General features: G+C 46.2%; 1 protein-coding gene across 1 annotated transcript in view; it reads right to left on the reverse strand.

Annotated features, from left to right (window-relative positions):
- The window catches only part of LHFPL6 (LHFPL tetraspan subfamily member 6), a 36839-nt gene extending 12376 nt beyond the window's left edge, over positions 1 to 24463 (reverse strand). Inside the window, exon 1 of the mRNA XM_081906611.1 lies at positions 23854 to 24463. Within this exon, the coding sequence (XP_081762737.1) occupies positions 23854 to 24250 (397 nt within the window). The 5' untranslated portion in view covers positions 24251 to 24463. The remainder of the gene's footprint in view (positions 1 to 23853) is intronic.
- Between the last annotated feature and the right edge of the window lie 2438 nt (positions 24464 to 26901).

A 26901-nucleotide genomic window follows, 5' to 3' on the forward strand; every position in this document is an offset into this window, starting at 1 on the left:
CCTGTCTTCCAAATAAGAACAGCAAAGAGGCCTGAATAATCCTAGGTCCCTGTGGAGACCACGGGTCGCACCCAACCAAGTCATTCTCTTCGCACAAGGACTTCTGTTTGCGCAACGGGATTTCCCGTACCTCCCCTATCCTTGCGTGAGAGGCAGAGAGAGATTTTACTTTCTGGGGCTCCATGATCACTGCAGATGGTGACAGCAGTCACGAAATTAAAAGACGTCTGCTTCTTGGGAGAAAAGCAATGACAAACCTAGCTAGCATCTTAAAAAGCAGAGACATCACCTTGCCAACAAAGGTCCGTATAGTTAAAGCTATGGTTTTCCCAGTAGTGATGTATGGAAGTGAGAGCTGGACCATCAAGAAGGCTGATTGTCGAAGAATTGATGCTTTTGAATTCTGGTGCTGGAGGAGACTCTTGAGAGTCCCATGGACTGCAAGAAGATCTAACCTCTCCATTCTGAAGGAAATCAGCCCTGAGTGCTCACTGGAAGGACAGATCGTGAAGCTGAGGCTCCAATACTTTGGCCACCTCATGAGAAGAGAAGACTCCCTGGAAAAGACCCTGATGTTGGGAAAGATGGAGGGCACAAGGAGAAGGGGACGACAGAGGATGAGATGGTTGGACAGTGTTCTCGAAGCTACCAGCATGAGTCTGACCAAACTGCGGGAGGCAGTGGAAGACAGGAGTGCCTGGCGTGCTCTGGTCCAGAGGGTCACGAAGAGTCGGACACGACTAAACGACTAAACAACAACAAAGATGGGAAAGCATCAAATTTTTGTGGAACTGCACACAATATATTTCGAAAAAAATCCCTTGCCTGCAGAGAGAAACGACAAATCTACTATCTGATCCTCTGCCTAGAAGCAGCTATAGGTATCAGATCACAACTCTTTATTATTGAATCAATTATTTCTGAACAGCAGGGAAGCAGGAATTAATTTAGTAATATACATTCATGGATTGCGAAGAACGCAAACAGCTCCATATGAGGATAAAAGGCCGTGCCAGTAACTGCTGAATTGATTTTTTTTAAGCCCCACTGGCACCAAAGCTACCATTAAATTGAGTTTTTCTTTCTGCAAAACGAATGTCAGGACTCTATAAAACCCTTTGCTTATTGGATATCAAAGTGGTGATTAAAGATTCTGAAAACACTAATAATTGCTTCCCAAGTGACCATAGTTCATAAAGATGTCTTATAATGAGTATTCACCGCAGAGTGTTCACTGCTCCAAATTCGTAATAAAGGTTACATTTAATACCCGGCTCTTCTCAAATTACATTCAAGGGTTGTTAATTAATACATCTCAACTGCAGTGAAAATGGACAAAAAGCCAACACTCCTCTGGTAATATAACAGAACATTCACAGCAGAGTCAAATCGTTAAAAGTATTTTAAAAGAAAAGGGGGGAAAAGGAAATCCTGAAACACTGGGCTCCATTGGGAAGCAATTCCGCAAAATTACGGCTGCTAAAAAGAAGATCCCACTTCACATCCGAGGGCAGTCAGTATTATCTCCAGCTGTTTTGGGACTAATCATAAATAATAATAATAAAATAAAATTTTATTTATATCCCGCCCTGAAGCCAGGCTCAGAGCAGCTAACAACTAAAATAATACAGCATTCCAAAATCATTTCATTATAAAATCAGTTCAAATCAAATTAATGGCAACCATTGGGCTAGAGTTCTGTGAGGATTGCCAAAGGAGGGGGTCAGGCTGTGCCTTGGCCAAAGGCCTGGTGGAACAGCTCTGTCTTGCATGCCCTGCGGAAATATGTCAAGTCCCGCAGGGCCCTAGTCTCTTGTGACAGAGCATTCCACCAGATCGGGGCCACAGCCGAAAAAGCCCTGGCTCTGGTCGAGGCCAGCCTAACCTCCCTGTGGCCCAGGATCTCCAAGATGTTTTTATTTGAAGACCGTAAGGTCCTCCGTGGGACATACCAGGAGAGGCGGTCCCATAGGTACGAGGGTCCTAGGTCGTATAGGGCTTTGAAGGTTAAAACCAGCACCTTAAACCTGATCCTGTACTCCACCGGGAGCCAGTGCAGGTGGTATAGCACCGGGTGAATGTGATCCCACAGTGAAAATCCCGTAAGGAGTCTTGCTGTGGCATTCTGCACCCGCTGGAGTTTCTGGCTCAGTCTCAAGGGCAGCCCCACGTACAGCGAGTTACAATAATCCAATCTGGAGGTGACCATCGCCTGGATCACAGTGGCTAGGTCAGGGCGAGAGAGGTAAGGAGCCAACTGCTTAGCTTGGCGGAGATGAAAAAATGCCGCCTTTGTTATAGCTGCAATCTGCGCCTCCATGGAAAGGGAGGTGTCAAAGATTACACCCAAACTCTTAACGGACAGTGCTGGCACTAACTGCGCCCCCGTGAGAGATGGGAGTTGCCCCCCCAATCCCATATCGTCCCGACCCAGCCAAAGGACCTCTGTCTTTGAAGGATTTAACTTCAACCGCCTCCCATGTAACCATCCAGCCACAGCTTCCAAACATCTGATCAGTGTGTCTGGAGCCAAGTCAGGATGGCCATCCATCAACAGATAGAGTTGGGTGTCATCAGCATGACTACAACTCCCATCAGCCCTAGCAAGCAAGATCAGTTGTCAGGGATGATGGGAATTGTAGTCTGAAAAAACAGCTGGAGACCCAAGTTCGGGAAACAATGCCCTAGTACAAGGGTGGGGAACTGTCATGGAGAAGTTGGACACAGAGAAATGGTGAGAGGAACTAGCTGTGTCAGCCTCAGAGGCTGGGGTGTGGTGGTGGGACAACAATGAGTAGGCAGAGGGAGAAGACGGGGAAGAGGTATCGGAAGCTGAGGGGGGGTAACAGGGATGAGTGGGCATAGAGAAGTCATATATATATATATATATATATATATATATATATATATATATATATATATATGACCCTGCAAAGTCTGCCCAGCCACGTACATTGGACAAACAAACAGACGAATAAATGCACGTATCGCAGAACACAAGAATGCCGTCAAAAAAGAAGAAAAAACTTCCTCTCTTTTCCAACACATGAAAGAAACAGGACACGAAATTAATTTTGCAGATTCCAAATTGCTCTTTAACATGGAACATCACCACAAGAGAATAATCATGGAAGCCATCGAGATAGAGAAACACCCTCACAACATGAACAAGCGTGACGACACATCCCGCTTGCCAGACATCTGGAAATTAGCCCTCCCCACAAAAACTGACACCAGATCCAGAGGCACACAGAACGCCATCACCAATCAACCACACCAGACCCAAACCCAGACCCTCTCCACAGATAAATTACAGACACCATCCAGTAGCCAAACCATGGTGGCACCTCCGGATGCTGCACCCCCCTGCAATCCCTACACAGATCTGGCTGACACAGGCCACAAAACCACAGCTCGCCCCTATACACGAAGCCAAGCCAGAGCACAACTAAGTGCAGTACAGCCATCTTCTCAGAAAAACTCTTCACAAAGTTCAAGAGGTCAAGACACAAAGACTTTAGCAACTAATCCACACCTAATGACCCACCTAAGTGGTACTCAGGATATCACTCAAGAAACCACTCAAGATATCCCTCAAGTAATTAAGGAACAAAAGAAGAAAAGGCACACTAGCCTGGGAACTTCCTCTCTGCCCAGAACATTGGAGGCTATACACCACACCCCCTCAACAGTATTTATAGGAACTCAAACACTGAGATCCTGCTCTGTTCCAGTAACAAGAAGCCGAAAGCACCAGCCTGAAGATGACGAGTGAGACCTCGTCGAAACGTCGCCTAGACACCCCAACTTTTACACGGGAAGACACCCGAGGACACCAAAACCTGCATATATATATATATATATATATATATATATATATATATATATATATATATATAAGAGTTTCAAAGAAGTTACAAAAATGAAAAGAGAAAAAGCAAAAAAAGCAAAAAAGCAAAAAATACAAAGTACAGAAAAATACAAACAATTAAAAACAAATCAGTCTTTCCATATCCTATCTTTCATTTGCTTGTTTCCCTGACCTCCTCACACCTCCCTTTTTTGTATTCTAGTTCAATAGTTGTTTCAGCAAATCCTTTCCATTTTTTGTTTTTCTCTTAATAGTTTATCTTAATATATTGTATCTTTACATTTCTCACCTATTCTTAATCCAATTTCACTTGATTCTATAACATTACTGCTAAACCCACATAACTTCATTCCAGCATCCTTCTAACATTCCTTAATTTTACAATGTTTCTGTAAATAATCTTTAAATTTCTTCCAATCTTCTTCTACCAACTCTTCTCTCTGGTCTCGGATTCTGCCAGTCATTTCCGCCAGTTCCATGTAGTCCATCAACTTCATCTGCCATTCTTCCCGGGTGGGTAGATCTTGTGTCTTCCAATACTTTGCGATGAGTATTCTTGCTGCTGTTGTTGCATACATAAAAAAGGTTCTGTCCTTCTTTGGCACCAATTGGCCGACCATGCCCAGGAGAAAGGCCTCTGGTTTCTTCAAGAAGGTATATTTAAATACCTTTTTCATTTCATTATAAATCATTTCCCAGAAAGCCTTAATCCTTGGGCACGTCCACCAAAGGTGAAAGAATGTACCTTCATTATCTTTACATTTCCAGCACTTATTATCGGGCAAATTATATATTTTTGCAAGCTTGACTGGAGTCAAGTACCACCTGTATATCATTTTCATAATATTCTCTCTTAAGGCATTACATGCCGTGAATTTCATACCTGTGGTTCATAACTGTTCCCAGTCCGCCAACATAATGTTATGTCCGACATCTTTTTTTTTTTTTTTAAATCATATTTATTAAAGTTTCCAATAATAACAAAATAGAAAAGATAGAAAAGATAAAGAAAAGAAAGAAAGAAAAAAAGACCAATTTTAAACCCTTATTTTCATAACCTTCTTTCTGGGACTCCCTCCTTCCCCTCCCAGCTGTATTCCCTTTTCCCTATGTTGGTTCCACAAGTTCTCATTCCCAATTTATACCTAATGTGTTATACCTGATAGCCAATTTAAATTACAGTCTTAACGTCGCTCCTCCTCTTTAACAAAATAGAACAAAAGATTTTTCCCCCATCTTTAACAAAATAGAACAAAAGATTTTTCCCCCAAGATCTACCCCATTTCCTTCCACGAGTTCCCCCTTTTTCCCCCCCAAAACATGTTAAATCAAGATGCCAAAGTTGTATAAAAAGATAGAAGATAGAAAATAGTAGAAGATTCCAAAAGTTGGTTACATAGCCTTTGGATTCTAAAATTCCCCCTCCCTTCCCCGGTTTGGATTCCCCATGTCCATCAGTCAGTATATTGTCAGCCTGGAGGTCTCAAGTCCACAGCCAAGTTTTTCTCAATCCATCTTGCTGGTTTTCTTTAAATCTGCTTGTTTTAATAATGTTTAATTTCAAGAGTCCAGTTTAATCGAGGCCTTTAATTTCCCTTGATCGTTGTTGCTCCTCCCATTGTTCTTTCTGTGACGTAGTTGGTCCTTAATTCTTTTGCTTCTTACTTTCTCAGGTTTCTGTCATGTTCAGCTGCAAAACCATTCTTATTCTGAAATCTAGTATCTCTGCAGAGGTTTGTTATTCAGGAACAAAAACTTACGTCCAGTTCCTAGCATACTTCAATAGAAAAATTCTATTATGTTGTCCCCTCTGTAGACACAACAATATTTCAGTTTTGCTACTTTCCCAGGAGCTAATACCAATACACACCCCAGAGTAGTTTTCCACATACGTCGCTTGTAATGTCCCACTGCCCCTCTAGGGGGGTTGCCATAACTTTGTGTCCTCTCATCCAACAGTCAAATTGTTGTTTCGTTTTTCACCCGACATTTTGTATCCATATTTATATCCAATTGTATCAAAATTAACCAGCAAAATACTTGTAACAGAGTCCTCTTTGTATTCTCACGATTTGACAGCTACTTTGACAGCTGTCAAACTCTCCATCTCTCTCCGCCAGGTTCTCGGAATCGCCCCGGTTCCCAGGGGGGGTTGCCATTTCCCTCTCACCTTCGACTTTTCTCCTCCAGCACAATTCTTGTGATAGTTCCATCGTGGAATTTTATATTTTTTATCAACAATAAACTTCTGAATTGATCTTGGTTTCTCAGTCCTTGTTTTAGCATGTTTACAATCAGGGAGGGGACTGACTTCCTTTTTAGATCCCCCCCCCGCTCGTACCGAATCCGAAAAAAAAAAATTCCTTTTTTTTTCTCCTTTTGTACCCGGTTACCCAATTACTCACGGGTTGTTGTTAAGTGTCCGAATTTCAATTGGAAAAAGCCAGCGCTCTCCGTCGAATGGCTTGCGGCTGCGCTCGGCAGGGGAAGCGATAGACTCACAGTACCACGCCGCTCCCTGGCACCCGATCCGTAGCCTTTAAAAAGGCTCCTTCACGAGTCGGGAGGGCGCTGACGGTACCAGCCGAGTCCCCATGTCCACGGTCTCCGTGCCCGTGGTTTTTGAGGGTCCCCGCGTCGCCGGCGCGGTAGGACCCAACCCCTGCCGAGCCGGCTCCCTCCGGAGCTCGGAGGGAGTCCGCCATTCGGCGATGGCGCCGACCCGGAAGTCCCTAGCGTCCCTCTTTAAATGTTATGTCCGACATCTTGTGCCCATTTTATCATAGCAGATTTCACAGTTTCATCCTGAGTATTCCATTTCAGCAGCAAGTTATACATTCTTGATAATATCTTAGTGGGCTTAGAGAAGTCTAGAGGCAGAAGCTGATGCAGGACGGTGGGAGGAACAAGGCTAAGAGGCAGAGACGAGTCAGGCTGGTGATGAGACACGGGTGTCTCCCCCTCCTGCTCCAACAAGCACCCATCCTCTCTGGTCCCCCAGAACCAGAAAAGGGATGAAAAGGGCTCCCAGTACGTTTCAAGCACAATTCAAAGTGTTGGGGCTGACCTTTAAAGCCCTAAAAGGCCTCGGTCCAGTATACCAGAAGGAGCGCCTCCACCCCCATCATTCTGCCCGGACACTGAGGTCCAGCGCCGAGGGCCTTCTGGCGGTTCCCTCGCTGCGAGAAGCCAAGTTACAGGGAACCAGGCAGAGGGCCTTCTCGGTAGTGGCACCCGCCCTGTGCAACACCCTCCCAACAGATGTCAAAGAGAAAAACAGCTACCAAACTTTTAGAAGACATCTGAAGGCAGCCTTCTTTAGGGAAGCTGTTAATGTTTAATAGATTATTGTATTTTAATATTCTGTTGAAAGCTGCCCAGATTGGCTGGGGAAACCCAGCCAGATGAGCGGGGTATAAATAATAAATTATTATTATTACTGTTGTTGTTGTTATTGTTATTATTACAGTGGTACCTCAGGTTAAGTACTTAATTCGTTCCGGAGGTCCGTTCTTAATCTGAAACTGTTCTTAACCTGAAGCACCACTTTAGCTAATGGGGCTTCCCACTGCCGCCGCGGTGCCGGAGCACGATTTCTGTTCTCATCCTGAAGCAAAGTTCTTAACCTGAAGCACTATTTCTGGGTTAGCGGAGTCTGTAACCTGAAGCGTATGTAACCTGAGGTACCACTGTATTATTATTTACTGCTGGCTTGCTCCCGACAGGAATGTTAGGCCCTCCAGATGTTGCTGGACTACAATTCCCATTATCCCTGACCACTGGCAATGCGGGCTGAGGCTGATGGGAGTTGGAGTCCCAACGAGATCCAGAGGTCCACAGGCTGCCTTTTCACCCTGCCCTGGTACATGGAGACAGCCTTTGAAGCAGGGCCTCGTGGAACATTTTAATCAGAGTCAAGAGATTCCTTGAGAGCACCAGATTCCAAGGCACTTTGGCTGTCATAGATCAACAGCAGCCCCTTGGGCCATGTCTGGGAGCCGGGTAGCTCGTGTCGTTGTTGTGTAACAGCTTTTATTTGCTCCTGCCAGCCCTCTCTCATCAGGACACGGGCCACTGCGTTCTGCGCTAGAACTCAAGGGCAGAGTCATGTGGAGCTGATTGCACACATTCATCATTTGCAGCAGACAGATAAAACCCCATCATGCGAACAGGGAGAATGCCATTTCTGTTTCCTGACTCCTGGGCAGATGTGCGTGATTTCTGAAAGTATACGACTAGTACATTTTTTAAAAAAATTGCCACCATGCAATCCCCACACACAAGTGAATTTCGAGGAACAAGAGACCGCTTTCCTTCCGTCAAAGAAACATCCAACTCTGGCTGGCTCATGGCTTGCACGCCCCAGCAGCGCTCTCTGATGCTGGGAGCATATGGGCAGAATGCATGCGCAATGTTTGCCCGAGGCTGGCTTCAGTGGAGAGGCAGATTATTCTGATCTCCTGATACGAGTTCTGCTAGGATAGGAATCTCCTCTGTCAGCAGTTAGGCACAGTGGATGACTCCATGCGTGCGGAGTGATGTATCATTCATGCCCCATCCGTTAGAACACACACGCGCGCACACACACACACACACACACACACACACGTTAAATATGTCATTGCTTCTCAGGGAACTCATTGCATACTTGCAATATTCCTAGTCACACGCTAAGCACCACTGCCCAAGGACTTCCCTTCTGTCCACCGCTGATGGCTCCTCCCCACCTGACTTGCTATAGGGTGGTTTTCAACTACCGTTTTTATTCGAATGTAATGCGCACCTTTTTTGCCAAATTACCGTATTTTTCGCTCTATAAGACGCACCAGACCATAAGACACACCTAGTTTTGGGAGGGAGGAGGAAAACAAGAAAAAAATACAGTGGTGCCCCGCAAGACGAATGCCTCGAAAAACGCGCAAGACGAAAGGGTTTTTCGGTTTTAGTGTCGCTTCGCTAGACGAATTTCCCTATGGGCTTGCTTCGCAAGACGAAACGTCTTGCGAGTTTGTTTCCTTTTTCTTAAAGCCGCTAAGCCGTTAATAGCCGCTAAGCCGTTAATACCTGCTAAGCCGCTAATAGCCGTGCTTCGCAAGACGAAAAAACCGCAAGACAAAGAGACTCGCGGAACGGATTAATTTCGTCTTGCAAGGCACCACTGTATTCTGAATCCCAGAAGCCAGAACAGCAAGAGGGATCTGGCTTCTGGGATAGCCTCTTGCTGTTCTGGCTTATGGGATAGCCACGCGAAGCCTCTCCCGGGCAGCGGGAGGAAGGCTCCCCCAAGAGCCACGCTCCCTTTAAAGAGCGCACAGAGCTCTTGGGGGCTTTTCCCCTAGGAGGGAGAAGGGCAGCCCTTTTCCCTCCTTGGGGAAAAGCCCCCATGATCCACGCGGCTCTTTAAAGGAAGCGCTGATCAGCACCTCCCGCCTGCATTTGCTCCATAAGACACACACACATTTCCCCTTACTTTTTAGGAGGGGAAAGGTGTGTCTTATAGAGCGAAAAATACGGTGTGCATTAGATTCGATGGTGCCTCTTAACACTCTGCAAAAAGGGTGTTAGTTCTTTGGGATAAAGGAAAACATAATTGCCCTGTGTGAAAAATGAGCCTCAGCAGCTGAAATGTCTGAAATGGCAGGATTTGCACTACCCTGTGCCTCAGGGTTCACACTGACGTCCATGTGCACCAGAGACGCAAGTTGCATCTGCCCTCTTACACAGAGATTTAACTTCTAGACCAGCCTTCCCTAATCTTAGGAGTCTCTAGATATTGTTGGACTATAACTTCCATCATCCCTGACCTTGCTGACTAGGGATGATGGGAGTTGTAGTCTAATGACATCTAGGGACTCAAAGGTGGGGATGCTGTTCTAGAGAGTCTGGGGAAGAGGGCTGAAACTTGAAGAATGGCAAACCCTAGCAATTCATAGCAACATTTTCAGGGCACCCTTGTAATCTCTCCCCAAGGTAAAATAAGGACAGTATTTACCCGATATCATAAAATCAGGCCTGTAGCTCAAACAGAATCCACCGGAGGAAACGAAATTTAAGAACTTAAGGCAGTTATAGCATACCCTTCCTAGGTAATTGCCACAATGGCTGCTTAATGATATATCTGAAAGCGTAAATGGGAGACATGATAGAGTGAAGTCAAGCTGTTACACTTCAAAGACGAAGCACAGCTCACTTGTTCTTCCAGGTTATGTGCTTCCACATAACATACGAAATCAGCCTGGTGCAGAGCTTCAGAAACATGGGGGGAAATATGCAATTTTCCTTTAACACACTTTTTGCTGATCTTTTTTGGCTCAGACCACAATCTGTAAAGGTAAAGGGACTTCTGACCATTAGGTCCAGTCATGACCGACTCTGGGGTTGCAGCGCTCATCTTGCTTTATTGGCCGAGGCAGCCGGCGTACAGCTTCCAGGTCATGTGGCCAGCATGACTAAGCCGCTTCTGGCAAACCAGAGCAGTGCATGGAAACGCCGTTTACCTTCCCGCCGGAGTGGTACCTATTTATCTACTTGCACTTTGATTTGAACCGCCGACCTTCTGATCGGCAAGTCCTAGGCTCTGTGGTTTAACCCACAGCGCCACCACAATCTGTATCCAACCCCAAAGAGATCTGCATTGAATCTCTGACAACACAATATCCTCTGTGCATCACGGCACAGAACCTCCAAGTCTCCTGAAGCCTTCACCTTGCGAACGAGGCCCCCTCCCTCGATTCAGCTTCCCATCTGGGTAGTTTGCAAAGTGGCAGCTGCGTACGGTTGATTAGTGCCAAGAGGGTTACAGGCTTCCGTAAATCCTTTTATACACCTGTGAATGCGGGATGGCTCCTAAGGCAACTCGCAGCCATGGGAGCTACACCTGAGGCTGAGTTGATGTTTTGCAGCAAGAATCCAAGCATAAACTGTCAAGAGGGTAAGAAGGGAGAACACCTGACATAAAGGTTCACCAAACAGCTTCCTGGAAAAAGGTCTGTATATACTGTATTTTTCGCTCTATAGGATGCACTTTTTCCCCTCCAAAAATCAAGGGGGAAATGTGTGTGCGTCCTATGGAGCGAATGCAGGCTTTCGCTGAAGCCTGGAGAGCGAGAGGGGTCGGTGCGCACCGACCCCTCTCGCTCTCCAGGCTTCAGGCAGCTATCCACAAGCCTCAGAAGGCTTGTGGGTAGCAGCCTGTTCTGGGGGCTGGAGTCGGGCAAAGCTCGGGCTTCCCCCGTCCCAGCCCCGCGGCTAAAAACAAAGCCGCGTGCAGCTTCTCCCGGCTGGAGAGGTTGCACATGGCTAAAGAGGAAGCCAAGACAGCTTGCTCTTTGGGGCTGGGAGAGAGAAATAATTTTTTTTCTTTATTTCCCCCCCTAAAAGCCAGGTGTGCCCTATGGTCCAGTGCGCCCGATGAAGCGAAAAATACGGTACATGTTCATCATCCCATAGACTGGACTGAGACAACAAGCTGGAAAGTTATTTGGTATTCTGTCTGACAATCAAAGCGTAGAGAACCCAGGCTGGATCGTTTTATGATTTACAAACAAATCTGGGAAACGACACTCAGATGAGCCAAAAACATTTCTGAAATTGTGACAGCCTATGTCTACATCGACTTATGCTATAGGGGGAACATCTGATATTGTCTACACAGACTTCCATCATAATTAGCTAATCCGCTGCCATTTGCTTACTGGAGCAAAAACAAGGGGACCATTAAGTACGCTTTTTCTAAAAAGGACTGGCAAGAAAAAATAAATATAAATTTAAGCAACATTTTCTGAGCTACACACACAGCAAATTAAATAATACATATTACATAAACATCAAAAAAAACGAAGATCATGGCGACTGGGCCCATCACCTCCTGGCAGATAGAAGGAGAAGAAATGGAGGCAGTGGGCTCCATGATCACTTTCTTGGGCTCCATGATCACTGCAGATGATGACAGCAGCCACGAAATTAAAAGATGCCTGCTTCTTGGAAGAAAAGCAATGACAAACCTAGACAGCATCTTAAAAAGCAGAGACATCACCTTGCCAACAAAGGTCCGTATAGTAAAAGCCATGGTTTTCCCAGTAGTGATGTATGGAAGTGAGAGCTGGACCATAAAGAAGGCTGATCGCTGAAGAATTGATGCTTTTGAATTCTGGTGCTGGAGGAGACTCTTGAGAGTCCCATGGACTGCAAGAAGATCAAACGTATCCATTCTTAAGGAAATTAGCCCTGAGTGCTCACTGGAAGGACAGATCCTGAAGCTGAGACTCCAATACTTTGGCCACCTCATGAGAAGAGAAGACTCCCTGGAAAAGACCCTGATGTTGGGGAAGATGGAGGGCACAAGGAGAAGGGGACGACAGAGGACGAGATGGGTGGACAGTGTTCTCTTAGCTACAAACATGAGTCTGACCAAACTGCGGGAGGCAGTGGAAGACAGAAGTGCCTGGCGTGCTCTAGTCCAGGGGGTCACAAAGAGTCGTACACGACTAAACGACTAAACAAAACAACAACAATTTCATAAACTCGTATCTAATAGCTTCAAAAATTCAACTGGTGTGGTTTCGTTGCCTTTCCATGTAGGAAACACTACAAGTTGAATATCTGCCAGGCAGCCATTAAAACTATTGCTGAAGAAATAGAAGCTGAGTTAGAAATGTATATCACAGAACAGGGCCAAGAAAATGCCAGCGTGGTTAATGAGCAGGGTCAAGGAAGCTGTTAGTGGCAAGAAGTCTTGCTTTTAAAAATGGAAGTGTTGTCCAAATGATAATAAAAAGGAACATAAACTTTGGCAAAAGTAAGGCAAGTAGCAATAAGGAATGGGAAAAATAACGCATTGCTAAAACATTGAGACTAATAATCCCCCCCCAAAAAAAACCCTATTCAAATACATTAGCAGCCCGAGGTCAGCTAGGAAAGCAGTTGGACTTTTTTGGACAAGGGACTCAAAGGTATGCTAGCAGAAGAAAATGGTTTTAAATCAGGGGTCAGCAAATTTTACAGCAGGGGGCCGGTACACTGTCCCTCGGACCTTGTGGGGGGCCGGACTATATTATGAAGGAAAAACAACGAACGAATTCCTATGCCCCACAAATAACCCAGAGAAGCAAATTAAATAAAAGCACACATTCTACTCATGTAAAAACACCAGGCAGGACCCACAAATAACCCAGAGGTGAAATTTAAATAAAAGGACATATTCTACTCATGTAAAAACACGCTGATTCCCGGACCATCCGCAGGCCGGATTTGGAAGGCGATTGGGCCAGATCCGGCCCCCATGGCCTTAGTTTGCCTACCCGTGCGCTAAATAAAATCTTTGCATCTGTCTTCACAGCAGAAGATGTAGGGCCTGAACTAATTCTCACAAAAAGTGAGTCTGAGGAACTTAGGCAAATAGTAGTGACAGCAAGCAAAAGTTCTAGGCCTTTTTGACAAAATAGTGGGTCTGGATAACATCCACCCAGGAATTCTTAAATAACTCAAATGTGAAACTGCTGATCTACTAGCAAAAACATGCAACTTGCCCTTAAAATTGGCCTCTGTCTCTGAAAACAGGGGCGGGGGGGGGGAGCCAATGTAAAACACCCATTTTTTTTAAAAAAAAAGGATTCAGAGAGGGGGTCTGGGAGATTACAGGGAAGTTAGCTTAAGGTCTTTTCTGGGAAAACTGGTGGGAAACACTATTAAAACAAGAACAAGCCCTGCTGAAGCAGAACCAGGAAGGATATTGCAGAGGTGTAAAAGGTTCAGAAAAGAGCAACCAAAATGACCAGGAGTTTGCAGCAATTTTTTTTTGGGGGGGGGATGACTGCCATACGCCCAGGTTTTTGAAAATTCAATTTTTGTTGGGGGGGGGGGGACTCATGGAAGTTGTGATTATCAATGACTGTGCTGCTGTTTTTCAGTAGATTATGGTTACGGTATTTATTGTTTGTAAGCTGCTTTGAGATTCAGCTGATCAAAAAGAAGCGTAGAATAAATCCAATCAAATTTAGAGGCAGGGCTTTTCTTACATTCTTAAAAGCCGATTTCTCCTGTACACTGGGATACAGCTTTCCACATTCTACGTATGTGCCATACATCCCATAATAGATGCCAGGATCCCATGCAGAGACAATCTGGCCATTCTCACACCACTTCCAATCCCAGAAGATAAGTGGTGTTATTCTGCTGCAGCAAAAATAATGACGAGTCCTGTGGCGCTGGAAAAGTGCTACCCTGAGAATGGAAAGAACTGAGGGACAGGAGATAAATTCCTAAACAAAATAAAAAATGAAAGAGGCTAAAACATTTAGTATGGCATGAGCTTTTGTAGGCTAGAGACCCTACTTCATAGGTGGGGGTTAGATATGTAAATAAAGAGGCTGTAACTCATTCATGGCTAATAATAATAATAATAATAATAATAATAATAATAATTGCAGCAAGAAGACATGAACTGCACCCTAAAGTGGTTGAGGTACTCCAATGCAAGCCAGAACCCTGAAAATCTGTACACATGCATCTTCTGAAGTACACCAGATTACTAGGGAAGTTGAGGCATTTTTACATCTAGGATTAAACATTCATCCCACAAATTTTATCCGGCCCCATATTGTTGTTGTTGTTGTTTAGTCGTTTAGTCGTGTCCGACTCTTCGTGACCCCATGGACCAGAGCACACCAGGCACTTCTGTCTTCCACTGCCTCCCACAGTTTGGTCAGACTCATGTTTGTAGCTTCAAAGACACTGTCCCACCATCTCATCCTCTGTCGTCCCCTTCTCCTTGTGCCCTCCATCTTTCCCAACATCAGGGTCTTTTCCAGGGAGTCTTCTCTTCTCATGAGGTGGCCAAAGTATTGGAGCCTCAGCTTCACGATCTGTCCTTCCAGTGAGCACTCAGGGCTGATTTCCTTCAGAATGGAGAGGTTTGATCTTCTTGCAGTCCATGGGACTCTCATGAGTCTCCTCCAGCACCATAATTCAAAAGCATCAGTTCTTTGGCGATCAGCCTTCTTTATGGTCCAGCTCTCACTTCCATACATCACTACTGGGAAAACCATAGCTTTTACTATACGGACCTTTTTATCCGGCCCCATATATTATCAGCCAAAGAATGAGAAGCTAGTGTAACTCGTACACCACGTTGGCGACAAATCTTCACACAGCGGTTCAAAAATAATTTTACGCCATTTATCAAAGATGTGAGAAGGAGACAATTACCGGTACTTACAAAGCGCTATGAAAACTTACAAACTACCTAAAATCAAGTGAACTTGCAATATCAGATTTTACTAGGTTCTCACAAATTCTTGACTCAGTTTTTCGTTTTTTCTTTTTAAAAAAAATAAGTTCAAGAAGATTCAAGAAAAGGGTAAGTTCAAACTTGTTATTATATGAATTAATAAAGAAGACGGGGTGTCAGCGTTCTATCCCCGTTTCGCCCTATTTGTCGCCAACGTGCTGTATGACTTGCACTCTCTTTATTAACGGCACAGGTTGCATTTTTCTAGCAAAGAATGAGAAGCTGGCAGGAATATTCCTCCTCTGCCTGCTCCTTCCTCAAAATAACACTGTTCCAATGGCCAGTTGTCCTGCAAGCACAGAGGTGAAAGGAAGGTCCCATGCAGGAAAATTAGAAAAAAATAGTTGCATATCCCTGCTTACGAATATATGAAACTGCCTTATACCAAATCAGATCAGGGAAGTTTTTAATGTGTGACATTTTAATGTACAGTGGTACCTTGGGTTACATACGCTTCAGGTTACAGACTCTGCTAACCCAGAAATAGTACCTCGGGTTAAGAACTTTGTTTCAGGATGAGAACAGAAATTGTGCTCCGGCGGCGTGGCAGCAACGGGAGGCCCCATTAGCTAAAGTGGTGCTTCAGGTTAATAACAGTTTCAGGTTAAGAACGGACCTCCGGAATGAATTAAGTACTTAAACTGAGGTACCACTGTATTTTTAATCTTTGCTGGAAGCCGCCCAGAGTGGCTGGGGAAGCCCAGCCAGATGGGCGGCTTACAAATAATAAATTATTATTATTATATTATTATTGGTCCATCCTAGCCCAATGCTGTCTACTCTGACCGGCAGTCTCAGGCTATTTGCTCCATCAGCTCCTTCTCCTCCCTTTTATTTGGATATGCCAGGAACTGAACCTGGAAAAGCACAGGCTCCATTTGCGCCGAGCGGCAGTCCCTCCCCAGCACACCTCTTTGTTCTGGCACTGACATGTTGATCTCCCTTTTATTTCTTTTCGCTCCAGCTCCCTTCCCTTCCCCTTCTGTTGTCTTGTCTTTTTGAGTTTGTAAGCCTGAGGGCGGGGCCTCCTTCTTTTCATTTATGTACCCTGCCTGTCTGGGCACTGTGTGCTGAATTTTAATTGCGGCGAGATGCTTTGAGAGATTTTTTTTTCTTTTTTTTGTCTAAAAAGCAGAATAAAAATATAATAAGGGAGAGGGAGAGAGAGAGAGAGAGAGAGAGAGAGAGAGAGAGAGAGAGAGAGAAAGAGAGAGAAAGAGAGAAAGAGAGAAAGAAAGAAAGAAAGAAAGAAAGAAAGAAAGAAAGAAAGAAAGAAAGAAAGAAAGAAAGGGAGAGATGTCTCATAACAGAGGCAAACACTCCAACACAGAGCAAACAAAACCACATATGGACGACACATTGGGCTGTGAGCGTTCCTCTGCCCTTCAAGCACCGTAATGAGCCTTCAGGGGATTTTCCAATATGTGCATCTACAATGCTTGCAGAATAAAAAGCTGCTATTAGTAGCTTTGCTATGGAAAGCTGCTCAGGACTGGCTGGCTTGCTCATGTACTCAAATTGCCATGGAACAGGGGTAGGCAGCTTAACGTCCGGGGGCCGGATCCGCCCCAATCGCCTTCTAAATCCGACCTGTGGACGGTCCAGGAATCAGTGTGTTTTTACATGAGTAAAATGTATGCTTTTATTTAAAATGCATCTCTGGGTTATTTGTGGGGCACAGGAATTCATTCATTATTTCTTTTCAGGCCCACCACATGGTCTAAGCGATGGTGGACCGGCCCCCGGCTGAAAATGGTTGCTGACCCCTGGATTAAAACTTCACCTGATGACACGCAGCCCTGAAATTTGGCACAAGGGTAGCCGAAAGCGCTCCAACAATTAAAGAAATGTGTGCAAACTTTGAATAATAATAATAAATTTTATTTATACCCCGCCCTCCCCAGCCAAGACCGGGCTCAGGGCGGCTAACACCTAAATATAAAAACAATTGATTGAAATACAACTTAAAAACAAGATTAAAACACAACCTTAAAATGCAGCCTCATTTCAGTAGGAACTCAAATCAAAAACCTTTTGGGGGATGAAAACGTCAAGTCTTTTATTTATTTTACACGAAGCACCCAACAGTGGGAAGCTTCTCCAGTGGGAAGCAAGAGAAATTGGACCCAGATGTTGGGGGCCTGGGGTTTTTGTGACCTCTTTTTGCCTTGAATTTGCAGGCGGAGGGGCGCTTGAAGTCTCCCTCCACACATGCAAAGCCTGCATTCTGCAAAGGCACTTGGGTTTGCCTCCTTTCCTCAAGCAAATCCTGAACTTTTTACAGTGGTACCTCGGGTTAAGTACTTAATTTGTTCCGGAGGTCTGCTCTTAACCTGAAACTGTTCTTAACCTGAAGCACCACTTTAGCTAATGGGGCCTCCCGCTGCCACCGCGCCGCCGGAGCACGATTTCTGTTCTCATCCTGAAGCAAAGTTCTTAACCTGAAGCACTATTTCTGGGTTAGCGGAGTCTGTAACCTGAAGCGTATGTAACCCGAGGTACCACTGTATTGGGGTAGCCATGTGTTCCCCACGAGCTACAGCTCTGAAATGCACATCAGAGAGTCCAAGACTATACCAACTCCTCCTTTCAGGTAGCCTTGAGGTGGGAGACATTTTGGGGGGAAAGGGATGGTGGATGGCACTAGGGGAGGAAAGTGTTTGGAAATAGGAAATTTTAGGAAGAGGGAAACTGGAAAGCACATTTGTTCACCAAAGAGAGGGAGGGATTAGCTCAGGGGTTAGCAAACTTTTTCAGCAGGGGGCCGGTCCACTGTCCCTCAGACCTTGTGGGGGGCCGGACTATTATTTTTAATAGTCTATTATTTAATAGACTATTATTAAATGAACAAATTCCTATGCCCCACAAATAACCCAGAGATGCATTTTAAATAAAAGCACATATTCTACTCATGCAAAAACACGCTGATTCCCGGACCATCCCCGGGCCGGATTGAGAAGCCGATTGGGCCGGATTCGGCCCCTGGGCCTTAGTTTGCCTACCCATGGATTAGTTGATATGCGAGAGAGATATGAAAAAAGCCAATCTAGAGAATGAGGGAAAGGGAATGGAAAAGCTTGCTAGGGAGGCTTCGTAAACGAAACGACTTTTAAAGTCTCTCCTCTTACAACTTACTACGTGAGCAGTATCAAAAGCAGCAAGAGAGATCTCCTGTTGCTTTGGCTCTCCAAATTTAGCAGTGCAGCACAGGAAATAGCATTTATGCCCCCTTTCTCTCTCTCTGAACCCATCCTCCTCCCGGCCTCAGCCAACTTTACATCAGAGGCGTCCCTGAGTGACTCTCTCTGGTCTCAATATCAAGCCGTACAGTGAACTGCCTGTCCCACGCTATGGAGGGCAGAGAGCGCAATGGCCCACAAGGGGCACGGACGTGGGTTGCCATGGGAGCAAGACACCCGTTTATTTTCATGCAGGCCGCAGCACTGCCACCGCCGCACGTGTGAGCGTTGAAGAATGGCAGCACAGCCAAGCAAATCGGCTCCACAAAATGGAGCGAGCGCCTGGGTTTGCACCATCTTGTTTTCAAGCGAAACCAGCAACCTCTGGAATGCGTGAGCCCATGCAGGAGACAGCACACAGGGAAATTATTTCCTTTTCACAATACCTAAGGGTCTATCTGCTCGCAGATTTCTATTCTCCAAATCTCTCACTTGATCCCAGAGTGTAGCCAACCAAGTATGGTTTCCACTTGCGAAACCACATGCCGTGATAAGTAAGTCTGTGTTACAGGCTCTTGATTTTTTAAATGTTATTTATTTTTGCTAATATTAAGTAATAATGCTGTTCTTCTAGAAGCGGGCGGGTAGTTCGGAAGTTATTAATAAGGATTAGGCTAAAGCCAGACGAAATAAAAAAAAAACCCCTTACGTTAAATATTTTAAAAGGAGCTTAAAGGAATGATTGCTGCGTAACTATTTAAAGCATGCATTATATTTCAACATCAGAGGAACTGGAAGAGAAGAACTTCATTCTCCTATCTTAATGCCATTGTTTTTTTCTCCTGTGTAGGTGTCATGAGAGGGACACAGGTGGCGCTGTGGGTTAAAGCCTCAGCGCCTAGGACTTGCCGATCGAAAGGTCGGCGGTTCGAATCCCTGCTGCGGGGTGCGCTCCCGCTGCTCGGTCCCAGCGCCTGCCAACCTAGCAGTTCGAAAGCACCTCCGGGTGCAAGTAGATAAATAGGGACCGCTTACCAGCGGGAAGGTAAACGGCGTTTCCGTGTGCAGCTCTGGCTCGCCAGAGCAGCGATGTCACGCTGGCCATGTGACCCGGAAGTGTCTCCGGACAGCGCTGGCCCCTGGCCTCTTAAGTGAGATGGGCGCACAACCCCAGAGTCTGTCAAGACTGGCCCGTACGGGCAGGGGTACCTTTACCTTTACCTAGGTGTCATGAGAAGCACAATTTATCTTTCATGAGATGTTAAAGAGACCCTCCTAACTTTCCCCTCTCAAATTCCTCTTTTTAGATGTCATGCATGTATAATTGGACTTGTATGAGGTATATATTTGGATACACATTTCTGAGCGCTTCTTCTCGTTTTTGAAAATACGCAAGCATGGGGTAGCATTTGAACTCATGGTTCCCAAATTCTGCCATATGTTCCCCCATTCCACACACACACCCCGCTGAGCTACAGGTTGAGAACATCAGGTAGGGAAGATCTTTTGTTCCCAATTCCCTGGGCATCGCCTAACGGATGGAGGAGCAAGGGGTTAAGCGTCATTAACCAGTTCCTCACAAGACTATTGATTAGTGCTTTTCATTCAGGGTTTGCCAGGGGTGTTGTCTGTGGATGATGTTGTGACTGGAGGGGGTGGTCTCTGGGCGGCCGACATAGTTGCTGCAATTGTCATGCTTGTAGCATTGCTAGTTTTCGGACAAGGGAGCCTAGGATACTTGCTAATCTGCACAGGTGCAACTTCCACCTTAGTGTGCTGTAGAGTAGGGTTGCTTATCAGTTTAGCTTAGGGTTACCAGATGTTCCCGGATTTGCAAATCTGTCCCCGGACAAGTTCCGTCCCCGGAATGTCCCCAGATTTACAAATCTGTCCCCAGGAAACGTGCAGCAGCAGCCTCAGCAGCCTGGTAACACAGTTGGCTCTGGCTGGCTTCAGGATCTGCTTGCTGCCACCGCCACTGCCGAGGGGGAACCAGGGATGTCCATCGGTACAGATCTCCTGCCCCCTTCTCCCTTTGTTTTGACAGATCAGGGGAGGCTCGGGAGTCGCAGGCGGGCGGCCGTTGCCCAGGAGGGGCGCAAGGCGCACAGTTTCTCTGCCAGGCAAGGTGCAACGCCCTTCTTTCACACCCTGTGAAACATAAATGTGCAGAGTTTTTTAAAAACTGGGAAACCCTGCGACTCCCAAGATCAGTTTAAAAGGGGAAAGGAGATCGGGGGAGGCACGGGAGGCACAAGCGGGTGCCGTTCCCCATTTAAAAAAAACCTCAGAGCACTTATGTTTCACAGGGTGCGAAAGAAGGGCTTTGCACCTTTATACAATATGCATGTGCACTTGGGCCCAGGGTCTTTTGTCTCACCATCCCCACTACTGACTCCCTGTTGCTTCTTGTTGTTGTTGTTGTTTAGTCGTTTAGTCGTGTCCGACTCTTTGTGACCCCATGGACCAGAGAACGCCAGGCACCTCTGTCCTCCACTGCCTCCCGCAGTTTGGTCAAACTCATGCAGGTAACCTCGAAAACACTATCCAACCATCTTGTCCTGTGTTGCCCCCTTCTCCTTGTGCCCTCCATCTTTCCCAACATCAGGGTTTTCTCCAGGGAGTCTTCTCTTCTCATGAGGTGGCCAAAGTACTGGAGCCTCAGCTTCACAATCTGTCCTTCCAGTGAGCACTGTTGCTACTCAGCTTCAAAAAAAAAAAGTGTCCCCGGATTCATTGAAAAAAATCTGGTAATCATCTTTTAGCTACAAGAAGTAACCTAAATGGTGAAATGTGAAGAGATACCCATTATAACAGTGGGTGGCGGGTGGCACTGTGGGTAAAACCTCAGTGCCTAGGACTTGCCGATCGTATGGCCGGCGGTTCGAATCCCCGCGGCGGGGTGAGCTCCCACCGTTCGGTCCCAGCTCCTGCCCACCTAGCAGTTCGAAAGCACCCTTAAGTGCAAGTAGATAAATAGGTACCGCTTTATAGCGGGAAGGTAATGGCGTTTCCATGCGCTGCGCTGGTGCTGGCTCGCCAGAGTAGCTTCGTCACGCTGGCCACGTGATCCATAGGTGTCTTCGGACAGCGCTGGCTCCCCGCCTCTTAAGCGAGAAAAGCACACAACCCCAGAGTCGGACACGACTGGCCCGTACGGGCAGGGGTACATTTACCTTTACCCATTATAACATGCAGAAGCCCTAAAACAAACCGGACGGTGTGAGGTACATATCCTGAATTCATGTCAGACCTTTCAGCTAAACAGGCCTGCAGACCTCTCATTGCTAGAGATGCAAAACTAATTATATAACAAGATTATTTGGTGATAGATTTAAAGCACCGGGGTCCTGTAGCTTCCTTTGAATTTTAGTGCCTTAAAACACAGAAAGAGAGATTGAGAGAGAGAAAAAAGAGGAGTGGAGAAGAATCTTCCTGTTCTTCCTGTTTGCCCAGATAAACTTCAAACTGCTAAGCTTGCACATGAGGGTACAGCGCTGCGTCACTCTCCAAAAAACAGCATGCCTACAACAACATTCTGACTGTGTAACCATTGTGTGGGACAGGCTGAATGACAATCACAGGAATGCAAAGCATTGTTAGGTACTGTTCAATTAACAGAAAAAGTTAACTGGCCACACATAGACCAAGACAAGGCAGTCTGGAAATCAGACTCTTTCACAGCTTGCAGTCAAAACTCAGGACATGGAATTTATGTTCCAAGTGAGGGCAATGTCAGTGCAAGTAAAGCCCTACACAAAACAGAATATTGAACCGAATATTGCCTCTTCACCAGTGAAAGGGGGCTCCTGGTGGATTTTTCCACTGCCCTAAATCAAAGAGAGATCTAATTTAACAGCCTTTTTCCAACTTAAATTTTGTAAAGAAAGTTAAAAATGCATGCCATCTTGAATTTTATATACTGCGTTAGTATCTGAAGCTTTACCCCAAAGCCAAAAGTAGCTGAACGGAAATACTGTGTGTGGGGTGCAATAAAATACACTCAGTGTGGTTAGAATATTATGAAATTTGAAGATTGGCTTGGGAACTATTTTTAGAATTACTTGTAAATATTTCAAGACGCAACAACTAATAGCACACACTTCCCTGACATTATTTAGATTTTAAGAGGGAAAGTGACAGCACTGAAAACCGCTGCCGGTAACTGCTGGAGAAGCTGTAGACATAAAATATAGGACATTTACCAAAAAAACTGAACTACAACTTTGATTTTAGATTTGATTAGTACTGCAACCATTCCAGTTGTCCATCTTGACTTATACCGTGTTCATTTTCTTAATGTCACTAAGGAAATGCTACAGCTATCTATCAGTCCATTTCTAAATAATAAAAAATGGGGGGATATTACAGAAAAATAGTAGTAGGGGGGATTATGCAGAAAATGTTCTGCCTCTACACACCCCATCACTACTTTGTGTACACTTTAATCAGGTTTGGATTGGTGAAGAAAATGAACCAGCAGTAGCAGCCAGAAACATGTCTCTGTACTTTTGAGAATGCAATTGTCATTTGTTAGCATTCTCTGGCCTTGTTCATCCCATGCTCAAATTGCAACCCAGAGTTTTCCGCAAAGATAGGTATCGTCAAGAATGCTAGCTAAAGTGTAGGCAATGCAGCTGTTAGGAAGCCAAAATCACTTTTCTCCATTGCAAGATCACAAGTTTACCACAAAGACAAAGACTACATCGTAAGAACAGGGGAAATTGGAGTTTTTGATCAAGTTTTTCCTTCCACAACAGCAGCTGCAAATAGAAGCAGTTGTGGAGTAGAAGGAACACAAAGAAGTAGGGAGTGCTGTTGCCACAAAAAAAGAGAGGAAAGGCTAAAATTAAAACCATATGGTCAGAAAGAGTAAAACCGAGTATCCAAGACACTTTTTTTTTTTATATAAAAAGGAGAGGGAAAATATGCAGGATCTACCTACAAAACATGATATGAGCTGCAATCCAATATGTGTTTACCAGTAAGGAAGTCTGCAACTCTACACATGAACCTGACTGAGAGCAAAAAGTCCTAATAAAACACAGAGGACCTTATTTCCCAGTAAAATGTGGATACAATCGTGCAGCTTGCTTGCCTCATTAAAATCAATAGGGCTTTCTTCCAAACAAACATTAGGACTGGGCAGCCAGTCAAATACCCTTTTCCTGTACGTACTGTAATGGCGGAAAAAAGGAATCTGCCACTTCATGAGCCGTAGCTTAGGGCTAGCTCTGAAACAGCTCCGTTCTTCCATATTGTCAAACAAACACACACACACAAAACACAGTACTGTAAAAGCAGCGCACTCGCTCGTTTGAATGTTTAGAAATCGAGATGTGCTGAGAGCAGCCTTTCCCATTCCTAACCGAGTGCAAATGTCAGGTCCGGCAGAAAATTCAACATACAAATATATTCAAGCCACAAAGACAATTCCTCAAGGAGAACAACATAGGCACTGTTTTCTGTACTGGCGGAAAGGCGGGTTCCGTGGTCAAAAGTTCACTGTTACTCACCGCCCAAGAACTGGAGTCCTCCAGCCACCCTGCCCACAGTCCTGGAGATAAGCTCTGACACGCAGCATCCCATGAGTGCCGTAAGGGCCACCAGGAGGAGGAGGCCGCAGCCCAGACCCGTCACCACCGTGCAGATCCTCCACTCCACGCTTGGGATGGCCTGGAAGGATGCATAGCGTCCACACTGTTCCACCATCACCGTGAGCTGGAGGTTCTCGTCTCGTACTGGATAGGAGCATCTCCGGAAAGTGCCAAAGGACACCGATTTCTCCAGCTGAGAGCCCAGCAGCCAGTAAGGCATGAAGAAGCCCACGCAGGAAACGCCGGCGCAGAGGAAGGAGAAAAAAGCCCATACTACCCCAGTACAAGTAAGGCTAGACGCCATTTTCCCAGTCATTGCTCCCGTGTCAAAAAAAGGAGGCCGGGGACACGATTTCGCTGTGCGCCGTGAGGGTTAGGAGGACATTTGCGCGGGTAACCCAAAGGCCTCTAGTCTCGGTAACGTTGCGGTCCAACAGAATCTTCCAGAACAGCCATCGTCTTTGGTTCTCTTATCATCCAAAGTCACCTTCCTGGTGCGGTGGAAAGTTTTCTCACTCCTCTCAATGCTTTCTGTTAGCTGTGGTAGTTGTAATAAGAAGCAGTCAGGGAGGGGAGGGTGGGAAAAGGAAAGGACAAAGGAAAAAAATATTATCAGCAAATAACATCAACTTGCTTCTGCAACAAAGGAATGGGGAAAGGGGGGAAGGATACTGGGATGGGAGTGGAATTTTTCGGCAGACAGAAGGCAAGAGGAAAGAGAACAAGGGGGGTTGGGTTAGGGTGGGGTTACCAATTCCAGTTCTGGGTGCTGCTGTTTTCAAAGCAGAGGGGTAGGGGGTTGTGTGAAGAAGAAGAATAAAAAAATAAAATTTTATTTATATCCCAGCCGAAGCTGGGCTCAGAGCGGCTAACTACAGTAAAATAATACAACATTCTAAAATCAGTTCATTAGAAAATCAGTTCAAATCAAATGAATGGCAACCATTGGGCTAGAGTTCTGTGAGGACTGCCAAAGGAGGGGGTCAGAACAAGAATAAAATTTTATTCATTTTATTTATTTTTATTTACAGAATCCATCAGCGGACATGGCTCTCTGCCTGCTCTGCAACAGCTCAGTCAGCTGTCCACCCAGGGCAGCAAACTGACACACACACACGGAGACCTGTGCTTTTGACAGCATTGTGATGTGCAGAAATCAGTAGGTGAAGCCTTTCACAGCAGGCAGACTTCATCATCTGCTAATATCTGCACATCTGGTGGCTGTGGAAAGCAGAGTTGGAGAGGCCATGTGAAAAGTTGGCAACCCGCCTCCTGTAAGACAGGGGTCAGACTCAGTGTTTAATTGCATGGGAATCAATGATAGAACAGCAAGGTAATGTCATTTCTCAGGGAATAACTGGGGTACTTAGAAATCAAATCAAAAGAAGGTGGTCTATATGACTGCCTTTTCCCTGCTGCTCCTGGATGAGTAGAGGGCCAGGTGGAGCCATTTTGGGTCCTAAACAAAAATCCGCCCTTGCTTTTCTTCACAAATGTAGAGAGGGGGAATCTGTTACCAGGGCAGAATAAACAAGAGGGGCTTAATTATATTGACTGTAGTTCAAAGTGGTGAAAAACAGGCAGGAGAATGAAAGGGTGGGCTTGATGGAATTTGGCAACCTTGTTGAGAAAACTTGGCTGATGCCCCTTCCCACAAAAGCGAAGCAAATTAAGACCCAAGGCATACTGTGGAGCCTTCTTTAAGCATGCCCAGATCCACCCCACCCATCCTTTTGTTTTGTAAGCATCTACTTTGGTGGCTAGGGACGGGTGGCGCTGTGGGTTAAACCACAGAGCCTAGGACTTGCTGATCAGAAGGTCGGCGGTTCGAATCCCCGCGTCGGGGTGAGCTCTCGTTGCTGGGCCCCTGCTCCTGCCAACCTAGCAGTTTGAAAGCACGTCAAGGTGCAAGCAGATAAATAGGTACCACTCCGGCGGGAAGGTAAACGGCGTTTCCGTGCGCTGCTCTGGTTCGCCAGAAGTGGCTTCGTCATGCTGGCCACATGACCCAGAAGCTGTACGCCGGCTCCCTCGGCCAATAAAGCAAGATGAGAGCCACAACCCCAGAGTTGGCCACGACTGGACCTAATGGTCAGGAGTCCCATTACCTTACTTTAATTGCAAAGAGGCTGTAATGGTCAGAAATCCCCAGGGCTTCCAGACAACCTGTTTATCCAGCATTCATCCTAAGAGGTGCTTAGACGACGCTGGGTTATTTAACGAGCATTCGTTGGCGGGGACTTTAGACGACGTCGCCTCCAAGTTCCGCTGCGATCCTCCCCGCCCCCCCCCCCCGCCACTTTCCTTAGGGCAAGAAATCCAATCTTCTTGGAAACTTCCCATTGCGCAACCCGACTTCGCCGGCACGCTTTCCAATCCCACCCCAAAAAACTGGATGCGCCCCTTTCTCAGAAGAATGCGCGAGGGAGACAACCAGACAGAGCCGCCTTTGGCAAAGCCTTCAACGATGGAGGGGTTCAAAAACCAAGCAGTGGCTTTTATCGCAACGCCAACGTGGGTGCAAGCAGCAGCAGCAGCGCCCAGTGGCCAACTGGACTTGCTGGGAAGTTTGATCCCGCCTGTCCCGAGCACGTTAGGGAATGGATCCAGGGCCTGGGATGGAGGGGTGGGGGTGGGGGTGGGAGCCCGTGGGGGGTGGGGATCGGAGCCCGACCCCCCTTTGGAAGAACCAGCAGCGCGCCCCACCCAGCTTTACGCAGCAGCCCTTCTCCCGGGCCGCTGTGCGCGCTGCCAGCCCGAGGCGTTGGCGAGGGTCGTGGGGGGCTCTGGGGGGGTTTCCGTCTCCTGCCCGCCCCCCCAACCCGGCCAACGCGACTCGTCACTAACCTGCCGTCCGTCCCCAACACGGGCCCGCATGGACGCTGCCAAGTGCGGCCTTTCTGGGCACCCGAGAAGGAGGTGGCGGAAGGGGTGCCGCCGTCGCCGTTCCTCCGGCGATGCTGCTTT

The sequence above is a fragment of the Podarcis melisellensis genome, assembly GCF_964234715.1.
Source record: "Podarcis melisellensis genome assembly, chromosome: 3".
Taxonomy (NCBI): Eukaryota; Metazoa; Chordata; class Lepidosauria; order Squamata; family Lacertidae; genus Podarcis; species Podarcis melisellensis.